Source organism: Erinaceus europaeus, chromosome 15 (assembly GCF_950295315.1).
Source record: "Erinaceus europaeus chromosome 15, mEriEur2.1, whole genome shotgun sequence".
In the NCBI taxonomy this organism is placed as follows: domain Eukaryota; kingdom Metazoa; phylum Chordata; class Mammalia; order Eulipotyphla; family Erinaceidae; genus Erinaceus; species Erinaceus europaeus.
Window position 1 is genome coordinate 68,206,460 of NC_080176.1, and position 23,391 is coordinate 68,229,850.

At 35.5% G+C, this 23,391-nt stretch overlaps 1 protein-coding gene across 1 annotated transcript in view; it reads left to right on the forward strand.

Moving 5' to 3' along the window:
* Window positions 1-23,391, forward strand: part of DCC (DCC netrin 1 receptor) — a 1,300,159-nt gene that overhangs the window by 1,055,479 nt on the left and 221,289 nt on the right. Inside the window, exon 16 of the mRNA XM_016186489.2 lies at window positions 19,019-19,213. Within this exon, the coding sequence (XP_016041975.1) occupies window positions 19,019-19,213 (195 nt within the window). The remainder of the gene's footprint in view (window positions 1-19,018; window positions 19,214-23,391) is intronic.

Consider the following 23,391-nt stretch of genomic DNA (forward strand, 5'->3'; position numbering starts at 1 on the left):
TACAGGAAACCTTTCAGAACTTCTTGCATGGAAGGTTTGGTGGTGGTTGATTCCTTTAACTGGTGCTTGTTTGAGAAGGTTTTTTTTTTTAAGATATTTATTTATTCCCTTTTTTTTGCTCTTATTACTTTATTATTGTTGTTGTTATTGATGTCATCATTGTTGGATAGGACAGAGAGAAATGGAGAGAGGAGGGGAAGACAGAGAGGGGGAGAGAAAGGCAGACACCTGTAGACCTGCTTCACAGGCAGTGAAGCGACTTCCCTGCAGGTGGGGAGCCGGGGGCTCAAACTGGGATCCTTACTCCAGTCCTTGCACTTTGTGCCATGGGGCTTCTGTCCTGTATCATTGCTGCAGTGGTTATTTTTTGGCTTACAAATTCTACTTGGTGTCTTTTGAAATTTGTGTCCTGCGTGTTGTTGTTCTGGTATGGTATTATTTGGTCTCTGGTCTGTTGGTTCCTGTATGCCTAAAGACAGTCAACTTCTGGTGTGTCTTAGGAGTGCATGTAGTTATTGTTCTAATGGTGACACTACTGCCTATTAAAAATGAGTGGTAGGATATCTTATGTTCACATTGAAGAGAGAAATAGAAGACTGGAACAGTGCTCATCTTGCCTTAGTTTTTTCCAGCACCCATTTGCCAATTCGTAAATGGGTTATAATTTTTTCTTTGCCCCTTCCTCTGTCGTTTCTCTCCTACTAGCCTGGAAATAATCCTTTCATTCAGAGATGCTAGGATCTGAGGAAATTTCTTGAGGACAGTCAGCATAGGCTTTGTCTTCATAAAGCCATCTTGAGTCCTATTTTTTTTTAAACCAACACATCATTCATCTTTGTTAACTATTTTAGTTTTAAAGGGTAGAGCAATAAATAAAGTCCTAGTTCTCAAGGACCACACTTTTTATTGGGATAGAAATGGTGGTGGTAAATTCTCTAAAGTAAAATAAATAATGACATGGGAATAACAAATTCTTGGAGACATGGGGAGATACCTCAGTTTGTTAAAGTACCAATTTGTGCACCTGAGACTCCAGAGCTCCCAGGTTCAACCAACAACTCTCTCTGTTTCTCTCTCAGTCCCTTTCTCCTCTCTCTCTCTCTCTCTCTCTCTCTCTCTCTCTCTCTCTCCCCTCTCTCTCTCTCAATATGTCTTTAAGAATAAATAAATAGTGTTGGCTATTATCTTACATTATAGGTGACTGAGAAGATCTTACAGATCTTGAGAAAATGAAGGAAGCAGTCCAATGAATAGCTCACACAAAATCTCTTTAGGAAACAATACATCAAGAATAGATATGTAGGAATTGGAGGCTACTTGGTGACTGAAGTATCACGAGTGAGATTAAAGCACAAGAATTTGATCTGTCCTATCTGGACATAAACTATAAAAATCATTTTTCTATTTTACTTGAGAAATAACATTTAAATATTTATCATTTAGTCTCTCATCTATCATCATGGGGTTTAGTCTTTTAACCTTATTGTTAAAGAAGAGAAATTTAAACTAAGAAGAAGTTACTTGTTAAACTTATTCAATAGTGACCAAGTTGATGAAACTTAAGTCTAGATTTGTAAGCCAATTTTCAGTGCAGGTTACCAAGCAAAGCCTCTTTTCATCTCCTGGATCTGACCTCTCACAATAAAAGACAGTGATTCAGGGCAAAAGATTCTAAGAAATGAAGTCATTTATCCAAACTTAAGAGAGTATATCTCTTACTGGAAGGAATGAAAATAAATGATGCAGGAGTGCATAAGGTCCTATAAAATATCCACAACGAATGGGACTCTCCGTTTGACTTTTGTGCTCTTTCTCCTCATTCTTAATGATTCACTGTGTAAGTAGAACCAAAATGTAAAATTCCAGCTATACGAATGGCACAAAACTTCCATTTAATTTCAGGTTTTCCATACCCATGTAATCAAAATATAAATTAATTCACATATCTATTCTAATCAAGAATCGGTGTGTCATCCCCATGAGTAGAACCTTAGATAATGCTGCTTAATTGGATTGATTAGGCCTTTTCCATGCTCTTTGCTTAATAGGCCCCTCTTTTGATTGCAGAATTTCTTCATACTTTTTATTTATTTGAGTGTCAATGCATTTTTTATGAAATATAATCAATGTTGATAGGGTATTCTGTCATGAGAATATAATCATGAAAAGGGTGAGTATCTTGCCATTTGTGAGCTGAACTAATGTATCAGCTGTACTGGTTGAAGAAACTTCATGAAAATAATTCTTGAACTAGAAATGTAAGGAAAAGTGAGTTGGCAATCAGGATTATAGGAGATGGTATATAGGACAATGTCTTCAAAAAGAATACCTTTAGGGAAACTATTGCTCCTAATCGTAGGACTAATTTTACTCCCAATTTACATTTTTAATTACTTTTTACCAATCAAGTATTTACACATTTCAAGTATTTCTTCATTTTGCAACTTCTCCATTTCAATTGTAATTTTTTAAGAAAAGTCTTGTCCTTTACCATCATGTACATTAGCAATCTGAAAATAAATATATTATTAAATAGAATAAATTATTATTAATAATAATTTAATAGAAGAAATGTAATAGATTGATGCTTCTTGCAAATGGTACTATTGTGATTGTAACTTGAAACTGCCCATCTTTTAAACTTAAGTTGAAAAAAAATAGTCATTTCAGTAAACTTCACTATATGGATATGTTTAACTTGCTTTGCAAACAATGTTTTTTTAATATTTATTTATTCTGTCTCCCTTGTTTTTTCATTATTATTGTTGTAGTTATTATTGTTGTCATCGTTGTTGGATAGGACAGAGAAAAATGGAGAGAGTACGGGAAGACAGAGAGGAGAGAGATAGATACCTGCAGTACTGCTTCACTGCCTGTGAATCCACGCCCTTGCAGGTGGTGAGCTGGGGGCTGGAACCGGGATCCTTATGCTGGTCCCTGTGCTTTGTGTCACCTGAGCTTAACCCACTGCACTACCACCTGACTCCCTGCAAACAATGTTTTTCCTTTCCTAAGAAATTAAGGATACTAAGTATACTGGTCATATGGCATTTTCAGTTTATTAATACTTAACCTCTCTTCACTGAGACACTGCTCAAAGCAGACTGAATTTCTTTCTTCCTCCTATTTTTATTCCACTTTGCACAGCATAATTCAGGTCTAAAGAAATATTGCCCATATAAGATTAATATTTTGGAAAAATGAACTGAATCAGAAGTGGCCACAAATAGTTCCACAAGAATACTCACTCTGTAGGCTTATGGTGTTTCCAAATACAGATGTACATGTGTATGTAGATATGTATGCTGAGTAATGTTCTTTAAATATTAATTTCATTTAAACTTATCCATGTGTTTATATCATAAATTAAGATGTAAATAAATGAGTTCTTCCAAAGCATTCATAGTTAATGTTTGAAAGGTTTAAATCCTAAATATTTCAAAGTCAAAAATTTTCATATAAAATTGTTTTGATAGCTCTTAAATTAGTGGTAAGTAGGAAACAGTCATTTTGCAAACCAAGTGAAATGGGAGATATTCTTTGCTGTAGTCAGAGAAATAGGCTTTGAGAAGCAACTGCAGTGTGGTACTTCCCAAGGTGCCTTGCATAGAATAACTTTCCCTCTTGAATTTCAGTCTACTAACTCCAAGGAAGCAATCTACTTATTAGGGTAATGACTCAAAACCATCCAAAGATGGTGGTGGTAGGTACAAATAGCTGAAAGCAGTATTCTACTCTATGGTTTCTATATTTCCTCCTGCCTTCTCTGCTGGACTTGCAGTGGAAAACTCAACAGTACTTGGGAAAATGCCACAGTTCATGATAGGTCCCCCCCTTTTTAAAAAATAATTTTGTTTATTATTTTTATTTATTTCCTTTTGTTGCCCTTGTTTATTGTTGTAGTTATTGTTATTGTTATTGATGTCATTGTTGTTGGATAGGACAGAGAGAAATGGAGGGAGGAGGGGGAAGATGAGGAAGACAGAGGGGGGTGAGAAAGATAGACACCTGCAGACCTGCTTCACCGCTTATGAAGCGACTCCCCTACAGGTGGGGAGCTGGGGGTTCAAACTAGGATCCTTGTGCCAGTCCTTGTGCTTCATGCCACATGAGCTTATCACACTGCGCTACTGCCCAACTCCAGGTTGCCCTTTTAATTAGGATTTTATGTTAAGGTAATTCTAAAGCCAAATTCACTGTTTGTTAAGGGTTCCCTGAAAGCATATTTGCTATTACCAATAGCTGGGAAGTTTTGTTTTGTTTTTTAATTTTTATATTTATTTATTTTCCATTTTGTTGCCCTTGTTGTTTTTTATTGTTGTTGTAGTTATTATTGTTACTTATGTCATTGTTAGATAGGACAGAGAGAAATGGAGAGAGGAGGGGAAGACAGAGAGGGGGAGAGATAGACACCTGGAGACCTACTTAACCACTTGTGAAGAGACTCCCCTGCAGGTGGGGAGCCAGGGGCTCAAACCAGGATCCTTACTTGCGCTTTGAGCCACCTGAGCTTAACCCACTGCGCTACCACCCGACTCCCCAGCTGGGAAGTTTTAAAAATATTTATTTTGGGCCTCCAAATTTCAGCTCAAAAAAAAAAAAAAAAACATCCTAGATCATTAGAATTCCCTAAAGTTCTTATGCAAATATTTCGCATAAAGTGCAAAATATGAGTCCTCCAAGAAATTGAGCTTGGGGATATGTTTGTGCTGCTTTTTATTTTATTTGCACTGAACAGGTAAAATTTTGCTAAGCTCAATCAATAATGATGAATTTTAAAATAAAACTTCATTCTAAAATGAAAGAGCTCAACTAGCATAAATTTTCAGTGCAGAAACTTAAGTGCAACAATGATGGAGCAAATGCTGGGAGCCTGAGAGTATTGTCTGATTTACTGCCCTCAGGAGATGGATAATTAGCCCTATTATTTGCAAAATGGGGCTACTGCAAATTTATCTCATTTGAAAGGCCACCCACTAAGAGGAATCTACTTCTGCATTTAGAAAACCATGTTACATATTTTGTTATGTATATTTTTTCTATGACAAAAGAGCTTTGTGAAGGAACATGTTAATACTTTAAAAAGTAATGACAAAAATCTAAGAAAATGAGGCCACTCAAAATGAAATAACAATGCTACCTGTCAAATTTGTCATATTCAGGGACAGAGGGATACCTCAGTAGATAGGGCATGTACCTTGTCATCTGTGGTCACAGATTCAAATCCAAGAAACACAAGAGATTTGCTACAGCCCTACTGGGAAGCTCTGGTGTTATAGTGTCTTTCCTTTCACTGTCTTCCTTTATATTTTTGTCTGAATGAAAATTGCTGCCTATAATTGGTGAAATGACCTAAGAAAGAGGTCTGGAATCTGAAAAAAAAAAAATCCATGTGCTTTTTAAGAATGGAGTCTCCCATCCAAGTACTAACCAGGCCCGACCCTGCTTAGCTTCCGAGATCAGACGAGATCGGGCGTGTTCAGGGTGGCATGGCCGTAGACAGAATGGAGTCTGAAAGCTACCAAATCTCTTAGTGGCAGAATGAGAAATGAGAAAATAATTTTGATAATTGCAAGAAATTTAGGATGGGGGAAGATAAAATAAAGAATAATGAAATACAAAAGAAAGAAGAGTAAAATTTATATAGCAACTGTGGGAAGTTGAAAAAGCTCCCAAACATACATGTCTAATTGATAGAATTTATTCATGTTACTTACATCGAAAAAGAAACATTTCAAGCTTGATTATATTCAGGATTATAATAAGGTTGTGACAACCACAACTTTGAGTGTGATCCAAGAAATGACTAGCGTCTGTAAGGAAAGGAGGGAGGGAGGGAGAAAGGGAGGGGGTAGAGAGGAAAGAAGGGATTTACTGTCAAGAAAACAACTTAAGTTGGGACACATGTATAGGCTATAGAATTAAGTTTTAAAAACAAAGTAGTAAAGGAATAGGGTAAAAATGTTATGTTTTCCTATGGCAAATTTAAGGACTAAAAAACTTATACACAGACCAGCACAATTTAATAATAGAAGGATTATCTTAAATTATGTAAATTGCTATATGAATAGCAATATGAACTGTATGGCACAGTTTCTATAACAAACATATGCTTATAACTTTTAAGCAATTCCTTTCTTTCTTTCTCTCTCCCTTCTTTCTTTCCTTCCTTCCTTCTTTCCTTCCTTCCTTCCTTCCTTCCTTCCTTCCTTTCATTCTTTCTTCCTTCCTTCCTTTTGTCTACCAGAACTATTTGATCTAGTGTTCCTGGTGGACATTTTTTAAATTTGATAAACAGAAATTGAAGGGAGAGAGAGAGTGAGAAAGAGAGATAACTGCAGTCCTGCTTCAGTGATTTTTGAAGACCCCCCCCCACGTCCATAGGTGGGGATAGAAGGTTCTTCATTGGGAGTGTTGCGGTAGTGCAGTGGGTTAAGCGCATGTGGCACAAAGCACAAGGACTGGCATAAGGATCCCGGTTCAAGCCCCCAGCTCCTCACCTGCAGGGGAGTTGCTTCACTGCCTGTGAAGCAGGTCTGCAGGTGTCTGTCTTTCTCTCCCCCTCTCTGTCTTCCCCTTCTCTCTCCATTTCTCTCTGTCCTATCCAACAATGACAACAATAATAACTACAACAAGAAAACATCTAGGGCAACAAAAGGGAATAAATAAATAAATATTTCTTGAAAAGTTCATTACTTAGTGCAGTACCAGGGGATGAATTTGGAACACCAAACATATGCAATAGTGTTTAGTGAGCTCCAATGTCTGATTTTTTTCTTTCTTTCTTTTTTTTTTTTTTCCTTAGAGGAAGAGGGAAAGACAACACAGCATTGTTGCACCATTCATGGACCTGTCCCAGTACATTCATGGTGCTCCCATGTCATAATGGAGCTCCAACCCAGGGTGTCAGTCATAGAAGTCACTTACATAATATTTGAGCTACCTTTTATCCCTATTTAAGCATTTCTGACAGATATTGTGATTTTAGAATAGTTCTCTTAAAATCAGCATGCAGAAGAAAGCTATAGATTTGCTTGGCATTATTAATACCTGAGCACAAACAGTTCTTTTTTCTTGTCTTTTCTTTTTTATGTTTACTTTACAGTTTTTATTTTTGCTTTACACTGTAGTCATTGACATCAGAGTCCAATTTAATTATGCACGGGACCCCACATTTCTCCTTCACCCCCACCCCCTCCTTACCTAGAGTCCTTAGCTTTGGTGTAATACACTATGCCCAGCCCACAATTCACTTTGTGTTCTCCCTTCCTGTCCCAATTTATTAAGTCTCGCTTATAAATGAGATCATTTGTTATTTGTCATCTTCCTGGCTTACCTCACTTACCATGATGTCTAGGTGAGTTACTTTTCATCATATACCCAAAATGTATTCAGCTCTTGGCTATATTAAACATAGTCATTGATCACAGTGTAACTAGTGAATAACAATATAGCCAGAATGTTCTGAAATTAAAGATAACACATTTCTACATAACCCAGTAATTCAAACGGAATCACATTACAGCTGGGGTTTAATTTTTAGCACCTGGTAGCTGCAGGATGAGATTTACTTATTTATGGGGAGTCAGACGGTAGCGCAGCAGGTTAAGCGCACGTGGTGCAAAGCACAAGGACCGGCTTAAGGATCCCAGTTCGAGCCCCCGGCTCCCCACCTGCAGGGGAGTCACTTCACAGGTGATGAAGCAGATCTGCAGGTGTCTGTCTTTCTCTCCTCCTCTCTGTCTTCCTCTCCTCTCTCCATTTCTCTCTGTCCTATCCAACAACAATGGACATCAATAACAATGGACAATCAACAACAATGGACATCAATAACAACAATAATAGTAACTACAACAATAAAAAACAAGGGCAACAAAAGGGAATATATAAATAAATATGAAAAAAAGTTTTACTTATTTACATATTTGATTTAAAATACTACACAAGTTTTTATTTTAGTACAATACATTAGGAAAGAATTTTTTAATACAGGAGTTATTTTCACTTGGTGAAACTTGACAGCATGTATTAAAATGAATCAAATAAATGATGTAAGGGCTAGAAATGAAGATTATATCAATAATTCACAAGTGTGTTATTTCAACATTATAAGTTGATGTTTGGATTATATTTTATGGGTAGAAAAGAGTAGACAGAATGTGGAAAAGGATTTATTTTATGTGGACTTTTTTTCAGAGCCATCCATGATATTCGAGGCTGCTAATGAACAAATAGATTTTCTTGATCATAATAAAATTCATGATATAGTGACTAATCTTTCATGAAATTAAAAAAACCTATACACTTATTCCTTATATATGAGTAATATTACAGGTAAAATCAAACCCAAGTTTTGAAATTAATGAAAATTCTGATTTTGTTCTTAATAAGTCATGATTTATATTCTTGAAAATTCTTTGTACAAAAGATGGTATAAAATAGATTTAGATAACATTTCCAACAAGTTTCAAGTTCTGTGATTTTGGCCATAACATACTTTTCAGTGTGCTCATGAAATATTTGATCCCTTTAAGAATTTCTTGACTTTTCTAATTATACTATATTGACGGAAATTATAGGACTTGAAGTCTTACTGCCAAGACTTGAATCCTATGCTACTCACTAGGCAAATAATTGCCCAAAGATCTGAACTTTCCCATATATAAATCAGGTGTATCAATAGCAGATATTTGTAAATATTTACTGTGACAACAGAAATCAAGTTCTCAGAAATACGTATGATAAAGAGTTCTACTAATTTTAATAAGAAATTAAGATTTATACTGATTTTTTAAATAAATCTCAGATTGTACAGTAGTATGAAGCACCAATGCCATTGGATTTATAAAGCTTCATGTTCATAATGATAAAGACCTTAGGGCATGCTTTATGAAAATAAGTATATCCCCTCCTGATATAGAAATAGATGTTCAGTACCTGTTAAAAATGTGTTGTTATGTAATCATGTCAGTAGATGCATGAAAGAATGCATGAAAGAATTTTTTTTAAACAGCAGATAGATTGCTCAGTGGATAAATTGCATACCTTATCATGTGAAGCTGGATTTTATATCTAGAACCACATGGAAGTGTTATGGGCGAGACCAAGAAGATTTCATGGAACAATAACTTGATCTCTCTTGCTCTCTCTCTCAAGCATGTAAAATCAAAATTGGGTTTGAGAGACAACACCATCTCATATGTGCAGGACCCAGGGCTTCTTTCTCTACACTGCATAATCATAAATAAAATAGAGTACCATTGCAAATTAAAAAGGAACTCATGCCAAGAACAGTATTGAGAGAAATGTATTAAAGTATTTTTAAAACTGTATAATATACTGACCTTGAGAAAACATCTAACACTCATCCACTTAGTAATTGTTTAAGGTGTGGGTAACAGCCTAATGTTTTGCAAACAGACACTTATGCCTGAGGCTCCCAAGTTACAGTTTCAACCTCCAGCACAACTATAAGCCAGAGCTGAATAGTGCTCTGGTAATAAATAATAAATAAATAAATAAATCTGATTCCTCCAGCACAACTATAAGCCAGATTCCATCTATGAGTGAGATCACTTGGTATTTATCCTTCTCTTGGCATATTTCACGCAACATTATTTCTTCCAGTTTCATCCATGATATAGCAAAAGAGAATATTTCATCATCCCTTCAAGATGTCTGGTAGTCTATGTGTCACAGTTTTTGCTGCATATTTGGGGACTCAAAAAAATAAATAGAAGAAAATGAGAAGGAGGTTGGAGATCTAATTCCCTATCTTGGAATAGGATGGGAGTTTTGTGAAGAGTGTAATGTCCTGACCTTCTCTTGGGGGATATGGAATATACCCTCATGACAACAACCAAATCTGTAAATCAGTAATTCCTCAATAAAGTGATACTGAAGTGAACAAAATAAAATCAAACATTTGCTCAGCGGCAAATACTGAGCACATTACTTTTAAGATCCTGATAAAACAAGAGAGCTTCCTGTCCTTCTTGTTAGGCAGCGAAGAGTATAAGCTTTAAGTCATGACATTCCATTATAAAAGAAAAGTTATTTTAATAAATATTGTGATCACAAGAATTTCAAGAATGTACTGGAAAGTCATTCTAGATCTAAGAAGAAATGCATAAAATGTAATGGATATATACTTATTTATATAATACAAAGTATTACTTTGTTACAATAGAGGTATTTTTTAAAAAATTAAAATGAAAAATGTATTTATATAGTAGTGTAACATATAATACCTAGAACTAATTTATAGCCAAAGTATAAATAACTCAATATAATGTACTCATGGAAGTACTTAAGGAGTAGAATACATGTTTTGAAAACCTGAAGCCACATGTTTGAATTTTGATACCACATGTGACTAGAGAAGTTCTCTGGTTTCTCTCTCAAAATACATAAATATATCTTCTAGAAGAAGAAATAAATGTGAAGAAAATTATAATGATATATTAAAATAAATTAAATAAAACACAAATACAAAAAAATGATGCCTGTTCCTGGATATAAAGACTCACCATCATGTCTTTTCCCAGCTAATGATTAATTTAACAGAATTACAAACAGAATAAACTTCATAATGGAATAAAAAATGAAGGAGAATTTCAAGAAAGTTTGAAAAAAGCATAATAAGCCTTAACATTATTATTTAAAGCCTGATTTTAAATCAGTACAGTACTATCTGGCATATAAGTAAGTAGAATACTATAACAGAGCATAGAGAACAGAAGTATCCCTTTACTAATTTGAGAATGAAGTTTAAAAAATAGCCTTGTTAACATATTACCCAGCAAAAATTTCAATCAATAGAATTAAAAACTATTGCCAGTGTTTTGGTAGAATAGCTTTCTCTCTCTCTCTCTTTTAAAGATATACTATCTTTGTTTCATATGAAGTAGAGAAAGAGCTTCACAAGAGAGAAAGGATAGAAGCCGCAGAACCATTTGATACTTGCAGCACTGGGGACTAAACTGAAGCCCAGCCATGAATGTCCTGATCTTTCTGCACTGAGCTTTTTACTCTGGCCTCAAGATTTCAAGATTTGTGGTAGATTATTGAGGTTTGTTGATTCTAGTAATAAAATTTAAGGCAAAAATGTGTGTGTGTGTGTCTTATATAGATAATGCAAAAATAGTAAACTTTGAAAATTTTACTTTTTTTTTCAAGTACAGCACTAATGGGGCAGGTTCAAACATACATTATTTTGTACCACTGGAAGTTGTGAGATGATATTTTTTGTTCTCTGAACTCATATTGTGTATTTATATTACCCTAGGCCAAACTTTTGTCAATAGACACATAGGACCCTGTTTTCTTTAACTTGAATGTCTCTCTGTATTACATAACACACAGTAAATAGCAGATTATTAATATTTAATGGAGTGACTATATAATCATTCCCTAATTTGGTAGGCAATATTTTTGATACATTCATTCAATTTATACATTTTTTTTTCTTCACTGGGTATGTTAGTATATCAAATACAACTGTGGAATATGGAGTGAATTCTGCCATAAGTAAACATAAAAATTAGACTGCAAAACTTAATATTTCAGTCAAGTGGTAGAACACACAGATCTTCATTAGCAAAGACTGGCTTCGAGTCCCCGTCCCTGTCTGCAAGAGGGAGAGCTTCAGGAGTGGTAGAGCACTATTGTAGGTCACTCTCTCATTTTCCATAGTTCTTACCCTCTCTATGTCTCTCTGTTTCTATCAGAAAATATGGCTGCCAGTAGTGATGGAGTCATCATCATCTTTCAGGCATCAAGCCTCAACAGTAAACCTGGTGATAAAAAAAAAGTAAAAAAAAAAGTCATAATAATAGTAAGGATATGATAAAAGTTGTATTGGAGAGAGAGAGAGTAGTAGTTCATGGAGATTAGCAGTGATTTCCATTATAATAAATAAATAAAGTATTCAAGGCTTATGGGATTAAGTGGTTTAAGTCAGCTGATGTCCATTGGTGAGAACAAATTATTCCATAAGGAGACCTAGATGTCTAGAAAGACAGAGTGTATCTGTGGGTATATCAGTTGCCTTATGTAATTCTCTGTAAGAAAATATAGGCTACTAAAGACTGGAACAAAATTCTCACAAAATGAGCCATAAAATGCAACACACTAAATAAAGAATAGATATGTGTTTTTCAAGAGTACCAACTGCCTGCCACAGCTTGGCAGTGCCATCCACAGCAGACGGCATGTAGCAGTGATGGCATCATTAACAGGAACCGGCAGTGAAAAATTGTGCCGGCCTCTCCTTTGAGTGAAAACAACTCCAACAACTGTGTTTGCATCTTGTCTCATTCCTCTGCCACTTCATTTAAAGTAAAAAAATTCTTATCTTATGGTAAGTGTTATATAAAGTAATAGTGAATTTACATTTAGTGACAGTTCTACATGGCGACATGATATTGAACCTTATAGGAAATACGGCCTGTGTTCTCATTTTGAATTCTTTGTGCCAGGAACTGTACTAGGCCCTGGAGTTATTGAGAATTTATGGAAAGAGATGAAACAAACAAACAAAAAAATTCATAGTCACATTAAGGAGGCAGCCCAATAAGAGGCAATAAATCCTATGGGAAAAGGCAAGAGACTATTATTAAGATATTACAGAACAGAAAATATTATAAGTTTAAATAGAACACCTAAGGAAGGCTATAGTTAGAAACGCAATAAAAAAAAAATGCCTGAAGGAGGGAAGAGAAAAGTTTGAGGAACATCAAAATGTCCATGCTAGAACAGATGACTAGAGTTGAACTTATAAAATAGGAAATGATGGAAGATGATGAAAATAGAGTGTTAAGAAGAGGAAGGGGTAGATCAGAGCTGAACTTTCAGGCCATCATGAATTACTCACCTGACATTGTGGTATGTGGAGACTTTAAAGGGTCAGAAGCATAGCGGTTAAACGGTTTTGTTTGTATGCATGTTCACACTATATCTATACCCAGAATTTTTTTTTTAACTTTTGGATACAATGTGGAATTTTATTATCTTTTTTTTCAGATGTTTTCTTTTTGTTTTTAATTGTTTTTAACTTTCACATCACATTGCTGAGGTCATGTTGGTCTACTGCAATGTTTTTGAAACAAGAGTATGTTTCCATAAGATAGGTGTTAGTAGATCTCACCTACCACCTGACCATCATCCTCATTGGTCATAGGGACATAGATTCTCCTATTTATTTTAAATACCATCGATGTATTGGTGGCTTCCAGATGTGTCTATCTGTCCATTATCTTTCACCAAAATCTTAGTCTTATAGCCCCAGCTATTCCCTTGATATCGTTATATTTGAGAGGCACCTCAAATGTATCATGATTTCTAATCTTGTTTTTGCTCCCATTAATATATTACCCACCCATTTTCCCAATAATGATTTATGAATTATCATTGAATTTTCTCTTCCCCATAACTCTCACATCCCATCTGTAGCCATGCTGAGTATACCTCTCAATACCATAAATAATTACATTTCATCTCCACAACAGCCAATTCAAAAATGTAGCAGCATTTTAATTACTTTAAAATATAAGCAACATAAGAATCTAGTATCTTACCCATTTCTAAATATACAGGTCAGTGGCAATAAGCACAGTTACACTCTTATGTACCTGTTATAACCTCCCTTCTCCAAAACTCTGTTCATTTTTGTGAACCTGAAACTCGTGTACTCTTTGCACAGTAATCCCCTACTCTCTACACCCAGGGCTCTGGAAATTATAATTTTCCTTCCTGTCTGTGAATTTGCCTGATTAAGTGGAATTATAAAATGTCTCTGCTTTTGTGTCTGATTTATTTTTACTTTGCTTAATGTCCTTAATGTCACCTGTATTGTAGTATATGTCAGAATTTACTTCATTTTTTTTAAGTCAAAAGTTACCCAATTCTATGCACTTACAGCAGTTTACCCACTTATCTACTGATGGATTCTTGGGTTGCTTCTACCTGTAGACTATTGTGACTACTTCTGTTACCAATACAGGTACATACTTAATCTTTTTTGTGCTCCTGTTTTTAATTATTTTGGGGATACTCACAGTCATAGGTGATGGCTTGGTAATTCTGTTTATAATTGTTTTCTTGAGGAACCATCATATTATTACTATTTGCTATGAGTAATTCCCCAATTATCTTCATGTTCCTTTTTACTCTTTGTGTTCTAAGTACAATGATCTTGGGTTTCTTCAAATACCACTGTCATTCTAGCTATAGGAACTTTGCAGTCATTATTTTCTCTTCTATTGCCATTGTTACTTGTGATTAATAGAGGGTTACAGAATTTTAAGATTAAAAGATATGGTTCCACACCTCACCTACCACCAAAGTTCTGTGCCCCTACCATCTTAAAATAACCTCTGTAGTGCTCATAAAGCAGCCCAAATGCCCATCAGTGTATGACTGGATAAAGAAATTCTGGGATGCATGTACTCCATGGAGTACTAGTCCACAATAAAAAAAAAAAAAAGGATGGTGGGAGTCGGGCGGTAGCACAGTGGGTTAAGCACATGTGGCCTAAGGATCCTGTTCAAGCCCCCACCTCCCCACCTGCAGAGGAGTCTCTTCACAAGCTGTGAAGCAGGTCTACAGGTATCTATCTTTCTCTTCCTCTCTCTGTCGTCCCCTCCTCTCGCCAATTCTCTCTGTCCTGTCCAACAACAATGACATCAATAACAACAACAATAATAACTACAACAATAAAACAAGGGCAACAAAAGGAAATTAATTAATTAATTAAAAGATAAAAAAAATATGGCATTGTGTCCTTTGCAACATAATGCATGGGACAGCAGGTGATTATGCTTAGCAAAATAGAGATAAAAGGCTACTGTCAGAGGGTTCCACTCATCTGTAGAATCTAGAGAACTGATACACATAAACTTGCAAAAAAAAAAAAAAGCAATGCACAATAACAAAAACAAATAAAACAGAAGCAAACAGTCTATAAGAATTGTCAGTGATTATTTTCTACACCTATGAAACTTTTCATCCTAATATTATCTTAACTAACTCTATTCATTCTCCTTAGGCTCTACTAGGAAGACCTTCTTGGATCAGTCAGTTACTGTCTCACTAGTTCAGCACTTACCATTAAAAATCTGTTGATTCCCTTGCTTCTTTATTATCATAGCATGCCTTTACCTCCTCCTAAACTGTATCCCCATGCTTCAAACTAAGAGGTGCATAATAACTATTTAAAGTGTCACTGGAACAAATTTGATACGTTTTCTGACTGTGCCATTTGTGAACATTACTTACTAGTAGAAATACATAACCATCATTAAATCAATAATGAAATTAAATCCATAACTTCACAACAGAATGAAGAATAGCAGCTGACCTAGTTTTCCCAGTAATTCAGAATTTGGGGGAAAATTTAGGGCTCATTCATTTGGATATTTCAGGCAAATGTGTTCTTTTGTTTTAATTTTTTCAATAATTACCTTAAGACTTCTCTATGTTATAGGGGGTGCAGGAGGTGGGAGTTTTGGCTTCTGTAATTGTTTCTCCCTTAGACATGAACATTGGCAGATTGATCCATACCCCCAGCCTGTTTTTATCTTTCCCTAGTGGGGCATGGCTCTCAAGAGGTGCATTTCTAGAACTTTGGTGAGGACTTCAGCCCAGTGAAGTCAGGATGAAATCACAGTAGCATCTACAACTTGGTGGCTGAAAGGTAGCAAGATATAAAGCAAGCCAAACCAATAAAATTGAACAACAAACAGGAACCAAAAAGTAGGAGTAGAGAAGATGAGAATAGGGATCTTAGGGTGAAGAGAAGCTAGGACAGTCGATATTAGGTATGTTCCTAGGGACCCATAACTTTAGTAATTTTTGTTGTAACTTGATAGCTAACCGCAGGTGGACTAAAAACGTCTGGAGGAGTCGGGCGGTAGTGCAGCGGGTTAAGCGCATGTGGCGCGAAGTGCAAGGACTCATGTTCCAGCCCCTGGCTCCCCACCTGTAGGGGAGTCGCTTCACAAGTGATGAAGCAGGTCTGCAGGTGTCTTTCTCTCCCCCTCTCTGTTTTCCCCTCCTCTCTCCATTTCTTTCTGTCCTATCCAACAACAACAACAACAATAATAACTACAATAATAAAACAACAAGGGCAACAAAAGGGAATTAAAAAAATAAAAGCATTGTCTGGGAAGATGTAATCACATTTGAGAATAGAACTAAAAAGCTAGATTAGAGCAGAGAATAGTTCCCAAATTTGAAAAAAGTCTATAAATAAAATTGACTGTATTCTCCATTGATCTGACACAGGGCACTTATATATATTCATATTTAGCATAGGAGACTATGTAAAAATTCTAGTCCCTGTCAGCCTGAGCTCACACACAGCCCATGGTACCAGCGTGGAACATTCTAGTCTACATTCTGCTCATCTTCAGCTTATGATAGTGCTAGGGATTGAATTTGGGGCTTTGGGACTTCAGGTATTAAGGTATCTTTGCATAACCATTATTCTATCTATTCCTACCCTAAATAACTGACTTTTAAGGGAACAACTGTATGTTTTTTAGAAATATGGAGTAGTACTTATTGTTCTGAGGATATTTTAAATAGTTTTCCCTTTTATTCTAAAAGTTGCTGAATTCAATATTTTTATCCAGATCATTAGTGTTGTTTTTTACAATGATAAATGTAGAAAATCACACTATTAGTACAAATCCTAAACAGAACAGAAAGATTGTTTTGCTGTCTCAGTATTATTGCAGAAGCTTTTAATGTGTTAAACAGAATTCTTATCAGAGATCATTACGTTTCAAGAACACAGGGCGTATCCCAAAGATAGAAGTACTAATTTGTCTCTTTCATCGCCTTTATTACTTAGAGTTTCTAGTGGGAAATCCCTCACAAACATAGTATTTGTGCTGTTAAAATTTACACATACATACATTTTGAGGTAATTGTGGATGCCTTTTCAAAATATATCACAGACATTTTTCAAGGAATACAAATAATAATGTTCTCTTTTTATTTAGAAATGTTAATCTTCAGAAACATCTATCCCCCAATTAAAAAAGAAAAAAGAAAAATAGATGAGTCTGAAAAATACTGATGTTGCATCTTTAAAATGTGACATCTTTTGAAATGCTGCCATTATAAGACCTACTTTAAAATGCATTTATTTATTTTCCCTTTTGTTGACCTTGGTTTTTTTAATTGTTGTTATAGTTATTATCATTGTTGTTATTGATGGCATTGTTGTTGTTGGATAGGACAGAGAGAAATGGAGAGAGGAGGGGAAGACAGAGTGGGGAGAGAAAGACAGACACCTGCAAACCTGCTTCACTGCCTGTGAAGCGACTCCCCTGCAGGTGGGGAACCAGGGGCTCGAACTGGGATCCTCATGCTGGTCCTTGCGCCACAGTGCGCTTAACCCATTGCGTCACCACCTGACTCCCTGGACCTAGTTTAAACACACAAGTAGAAAACACCCTCTCCCTTATCACTTAAGCTAGGATTGTGTATATTGAGGATGGATAAAATTGATGTGGAGGGCTAGAGAAATAGCCTAATGGGTATGCAAACAAACTCTCAAGCTTGAGGCACTGAAGATCTCAGGTTCAGTCCTCAGCACTACTATATGCCAGAGCTGAGCAGTGCTCCAGTATAAGATGAAATAAATTGGTGCTGGATGTTATTACTTCTTACTATTATATCCAAGAAAAATGTTATTTTTATTCATTAATTATCTTAAATAATTTGGCATATGTTACCTTTAGAAAGGACTAATAAACATAAATATTCAATAGTTTGTATAAGGTTGAAATCACTAATAATTTTGAATACCTATTAATTATCAGGAACCAAGGTAAGAACTTGATGGCCTATTAAAGTTTATATTTGTGCTTTTTAAAAAAAATTTCTTCTATGTATATATCTAAACTCTTCAAATGGACAATATGTGCCTTTATTAAACCTAGTAAAATATTTACTACAATTTATTTTAACTGCTTCTTTGACAAGGCAAGCAGCTTACCAATTAAACTATGTCTCAAGTCCCCAAAAAAACTTAGAAGAAAACCCATTTTCAGAGTATTACATGTATTTCTCTCCTTTACAACTAACATCATTTGGCAGTGTATGTGAAACTATATATATGAGAGCATTTGTATACATTATTTTATTACATATTTTCAATACCATATGATACTCTTACTATCCTTCTGTACATGAAGTAAAATGAAGGTTGAATGGATACTAAGGTTTTAAGTTCTCACACCTAGCCACTATCCAGTGCAAAGTTGAATTATTTCACTTCCAGAGATGCAGCTTTGAGCCAATCAATATTTGGAATGCTCACTTAAGTAGAAGGAATACTTAGAGAAGACAAATGATTTAATTAGGACATACAGTTAGTAATTGGCAAGCACTGGTACGAAGCAAGTTTGTACATTCCAACTCTGTATGCCTTTAACCTAGACTTGGAAATATACCATCTCCTCCCTTTTAATAATAAATGACATTTCACAGATGTAGAAGAATATGAGTCAAGTACCATCCTAATTATGTTGTGCAGCTCATGTCCCTAAACTATTTCTCAGGACAATTCTTTTTAAAAAGGACTTGTCCTCCCCCCAGCCACCCCCACACTTTTGGTTAAATTAGAGTAAAAAAATCTTTGGCCAAGATAGTTTCTGACATTTAATTTCCCTTTATATTGTCCTTAAATCTGACTTGATATCCTTTTATTAATAATAGTGAAAAATATGTGAAAGAAATATTCCCAAGAAAGAAACAATTAGAATAAAGATATAAGATCCATCCGTGCTTATAGATGGAATTCAGTACTCTTGTATTTAAGAAATGTTGTGGAGGTCCAGTCAAACATGGAAAATATGCCATTTGCTGAAATAAGGACAAATTTGGACAATAAAGAATGTGCCTTCTGAAGATCTGTGGAATATGTTAATTCTGGTTAAAACTGGATGTTTTATCTTGATCTATATTCTGTTATGAGACACGTTGATCCCTTTTTTTTTAATTCTAGAGTCTCAAGTTCCTGACCAGCCAAGCTCTCTTCATGTGAGACCTCAGACCAACTGCATTATCATGAGCTGGACTCCCCCCTTGAACCCAAACATTGTGGTGCGAGGCTACATTATTGGTTACGGAGTTGGGAGCCCTTATGCAGAGACAGTGCGTGTTGACAGCAAACAGCGGTATTATTCTATTGAGAGGCTAGGTGAGTAGCTCTGCTGTTTTGTTTTTTTTTCTGAGGAAAATGAATCACTTACTTTAAATTATTTTTCTTCAAAGAAGTTTTAATCCTTATCCTTCTTATATTCATAAAAAAAAATTTCAAGAGGGGTATTTTCAATGGCACCAACATTGTTCCAGTACCAACAGTAGAGAAGGTTCATGCAAAATTCAACAAACTCTTTACCAGCTGAATTCAGTTGAATTTTAAAAGGATCATACATCACAACAAAGTGATATTTATTCTACAGAGGCCAAGGTGGCTCAACAATCAACTAATATAAACAATAGAAACAAATAGGATAGAAACCATATAAACACCTCAGTAGTTGCAAACCCAAATATGTATTTTTGATTTTAGCTCATAAATTATATTCATTCTTTTAAAAAAATTACTTTTAAGAGTTTTTTTTCTTTTTCTTTTTTTTTCTTTTTTTTTTTGTCATCAGTTTTTCCTGAGTGGGGAGAGAAACGGAGACCAGAAAAATAGATGAGTCTAAAGAATACTACTAATGTAGCATCTTTAGAATGTAACATCTTTTAAAATGCTGCCAGTATAGCTCTGTCTTTAAAATATCTTTTCTTTTTACCAGAACGCTCTGCTCAGCTCTGGTTTATGATGGTGCATGTTTATTGAACCTGGGACTTTGGAGCCTCAGGCAAGAGAATATCTTTGCATAACCACTATACTACCTACCCCCACCCTATCTCTGTCTTTAAATGATGCAGGAATTGAACCTGTAGCCTCTGGGGCCTAAGGAATGTAAATTCCATGTACTCTGGTTTTTACCTTTGCTTATGTGTCACGAGGATACAATAAGTGCATTGGAGTACATTTTCCTTTCACTTGTCAATGGTAAATTTTAATCTTATTAGTAGTTCTGGTGAAAAAGAAAGTTAAAACATTTTTAAGAACGTGTTTTATTAATTACATTTTTCCCTTTAATTATCAACTCACATCACATTTTTGTTTTAGCACTCAGTTAAAATTTGAGTATGTTATTATGGATAGAACAAAAGACGTTTCAGTCAAATCAGTAACAGATTTGTTGAACCTCTCTTTGTAGTACCTGCTCTTTCCCCAGTCCAAGTTCTCTCATTTTTCCATCCTCATTTGAAAGCGTACAGTATTTCATGTGTAAGATTTCTGAATTCACTGAAAACATGTTTTTTTGTTGCTGCTGTTTAGAGAGGGTCACAGTGTCTATAAGTATTTGTTTTGTTTTATATCTGATTTTCTATAGTACAATAAGAGGTCATATCAATATCAGAGGGAAGTAAAAGAAATGTACATCATATACAAGGTGGTAATAAATTAAACATTTCTTTCAAAGCCAAAAAGCAAGTTGGTTTTACCTGTTATATTAACTTCATGTTCTTTGTACTGGAGCTTACTGACCTCTTCATTGGAAAGGCGATTTCATTGGGGGAGGGGGTGATGCAACTTATTTGCAATGTCTCTCACCAACAGGACATTTGTGATGAGAAGTCTGATTTGAATTTGAATAGCTAAAATGCAGTAGCAAGAAAAGATTTTCTCATGCTGGCGGAAAATTGCAGTGACCCATTCTCTCTATAATTGCTTCAAATACTAAAAAGAGAGGCACACACTGAATATCTCCACAATTTTAGTTAGCTTGGCATTTAGAAATAATATTTTCCCAGTCAGTCCCTGAGTTTGAATGTTAAAGCAATGACAAAACTCTCTTATTTTGTGGCCATCAAACTATGTCAGGGGACTCAGTGTATTCATTATTATTCAGTACATTCCATATTCAGACAGTTTGTTCTGACCTCATGCACAGGAGAGAGAGATTCCTACGGTAGTGCACAGGCTCCCCTATGATGAGAACACGACCACGATACAAACTTAATGAAGTCATGAAAGAAAACTGCACTGTTTCTCCATGTCCAATTTATACTGATGCTCTTTATTGCAGAGAAACTCTCTGGGAGTCATCAAATTTAGCAGTAACACAGTGTTTGGGAGATTAACACTGACAACTCTAAATGCTTGAAAAGAAAAAAAAAAACTATTAAATAGCCACTTTCCAATACTTTGTTGATGGTTTTGTTTGTGTTTTTGAATAGAGACAGAAATTGAGAGAGGAAGGGAGTTAGAGAAGGGAAGGGGTAAGAGAGAGACACTTGCAACCCTGCCTCACTGCTGGTAAAGCTTCCCCCCTGCAGGTGGGGACCAGGGCTTAAACCTGGATCCCTATGCACCTGAATGCCTCCACTCAGCCACCCCCACCCCCACTTTCTGTAGATAGTCATGTATCTCTTAAAGTTTGCAAAGTAATTTTTTTTTCTTTTTGGAAAACGAAACAACATGCACACAGGTGAATGCACCTGTGTATTTGCAACTATTTATTTAAGTTCTACCAGTTAAATCTGTTAATATTGTTCTGTATTATTGTTAAGTTTCGTTTCTGACCATACCCATTACAAACTAAGACAAATTGAGGCTAGCACAGGACATAGAGGAAGATAAAGTATTTATTTACACAAGCACATAGAATAGCCATTATTAACAACTTACACATGTAAAAACACAGGAACTGACACCCCCCCACCCCAAGCCATAGTACCCAAAGTGGCCCCATCGCCTGGAAGAGAGAGACCCAGGATCTTCAAACTCATGTCTTTTTATAATGGTCAGGAACAGGATGGTCACTCTTATCCCGAGGGGCAGAGGGGCAAAGGGGCAAAGGGACTTTTTGTGTGTGTGAGTTCTGTAATCTCACTCTTGTAAACAGTTGTCCTTGGGGTGTTCAGCAGGAGGGAGTCTCTTAACATCTGAAGAGCCAGTTGGCCTTGGGTGCTCAGCAAGAGGGAGTTTCCTGATATCTGAGGAGCCAGGTGGCCTCTGTCTGGCCGCCTGAAAAATGGAGAACTTTGAAAATGAGAGAGCTCTGAGAAAAGCCTCTGGGTAAACTCACTTTCTCACATTATGATATAAAATATAAAATAAAACTGTTTTGTCAAATTGTTCAAATACTCACGTGGTTATACTAAGAAGCTGATATTTTTCAACATCTTTCCAAGTATCATAGATTCTAATTTCACAAAGATAAGGGATTATTTAAGATAGTTTTCATATTATCTTATATTTATTCTATTAAATATTAAAATCAGCATGTCAGTTTTCATCAAGTCTTTCTTTCTCTCTCCCTCTCCCTCTCTCTCTCTCTTTTTTCTACCAGAGCACTGCTCAGCTCTGGCTTATAGTGTTGCTGGAGATAGAACCTAGGAATTTGGAGCCTTAGGCGTGAGAGTCTCTTTGCATAACTGTTATGCTGTCTACCCCGCCCATCAAATCTTTTAAAAAAGATTTAAAATGTATTTTTAAGTTTTAATAAGTGTTATCTAGACATCATATATAATAGATAAAATGAAACTACATGTTGCAAGTATAATAGGAGAGACAAGTAAAAAAATAAGGAAAGTTATAATATGTGATAATAAGAACAGTGAGAACACGAACAGAGCCCATTACAGTTTCAAGTACCGTATTTATATTTTACATTACAAAAAAGCTATTTGCTTTATAATTGACCAATAAAGTACTTCTCTTTGATGAGGGAACACAACTTCTAAATAGCATTTCATCACACATTATTCAACATATAAACAATAGGCACTCGGACCTGCTTTGGTACTAAAATTAAAAGAATATTTTGAATCATATCAAACCTTGTCTGGTTTAACACAAAACCAAATATTACCAGTACAGGCATAAACAGATTCATTAACCAATATTTGTGTTGTTATGTGTCATTAATTTTGTTATCTTACTCCTTTAAGTTCAAGATCCCAACATCAGCTTTAATGTCTATACATAGTAAGATCTGAATTCAAATAATATCTAATGAAATTAATTTGTAACCCATGTTTCTCCTTAAAACCTTTATCTCCCTGACAATCTACTGATCAATTTTTATCAGTTGATCTGTTTATCAATCTGCATCTTGATATCAGTATTTTTTAAAATTTATTTATTCCCTTTTGTTGCCCTTGTTGTAGTTATTGATGTAGTTGTTGTTGGATAGGACAGAGAGAAATGGAGAGAGGAGGGGAAGACAGAGAGGGGGAGAGAAAGATAGACACCTGCAGACCTGCTTCACAGCTTGTGAAGAGACCACACTGCAAGTGGGGAGCGAG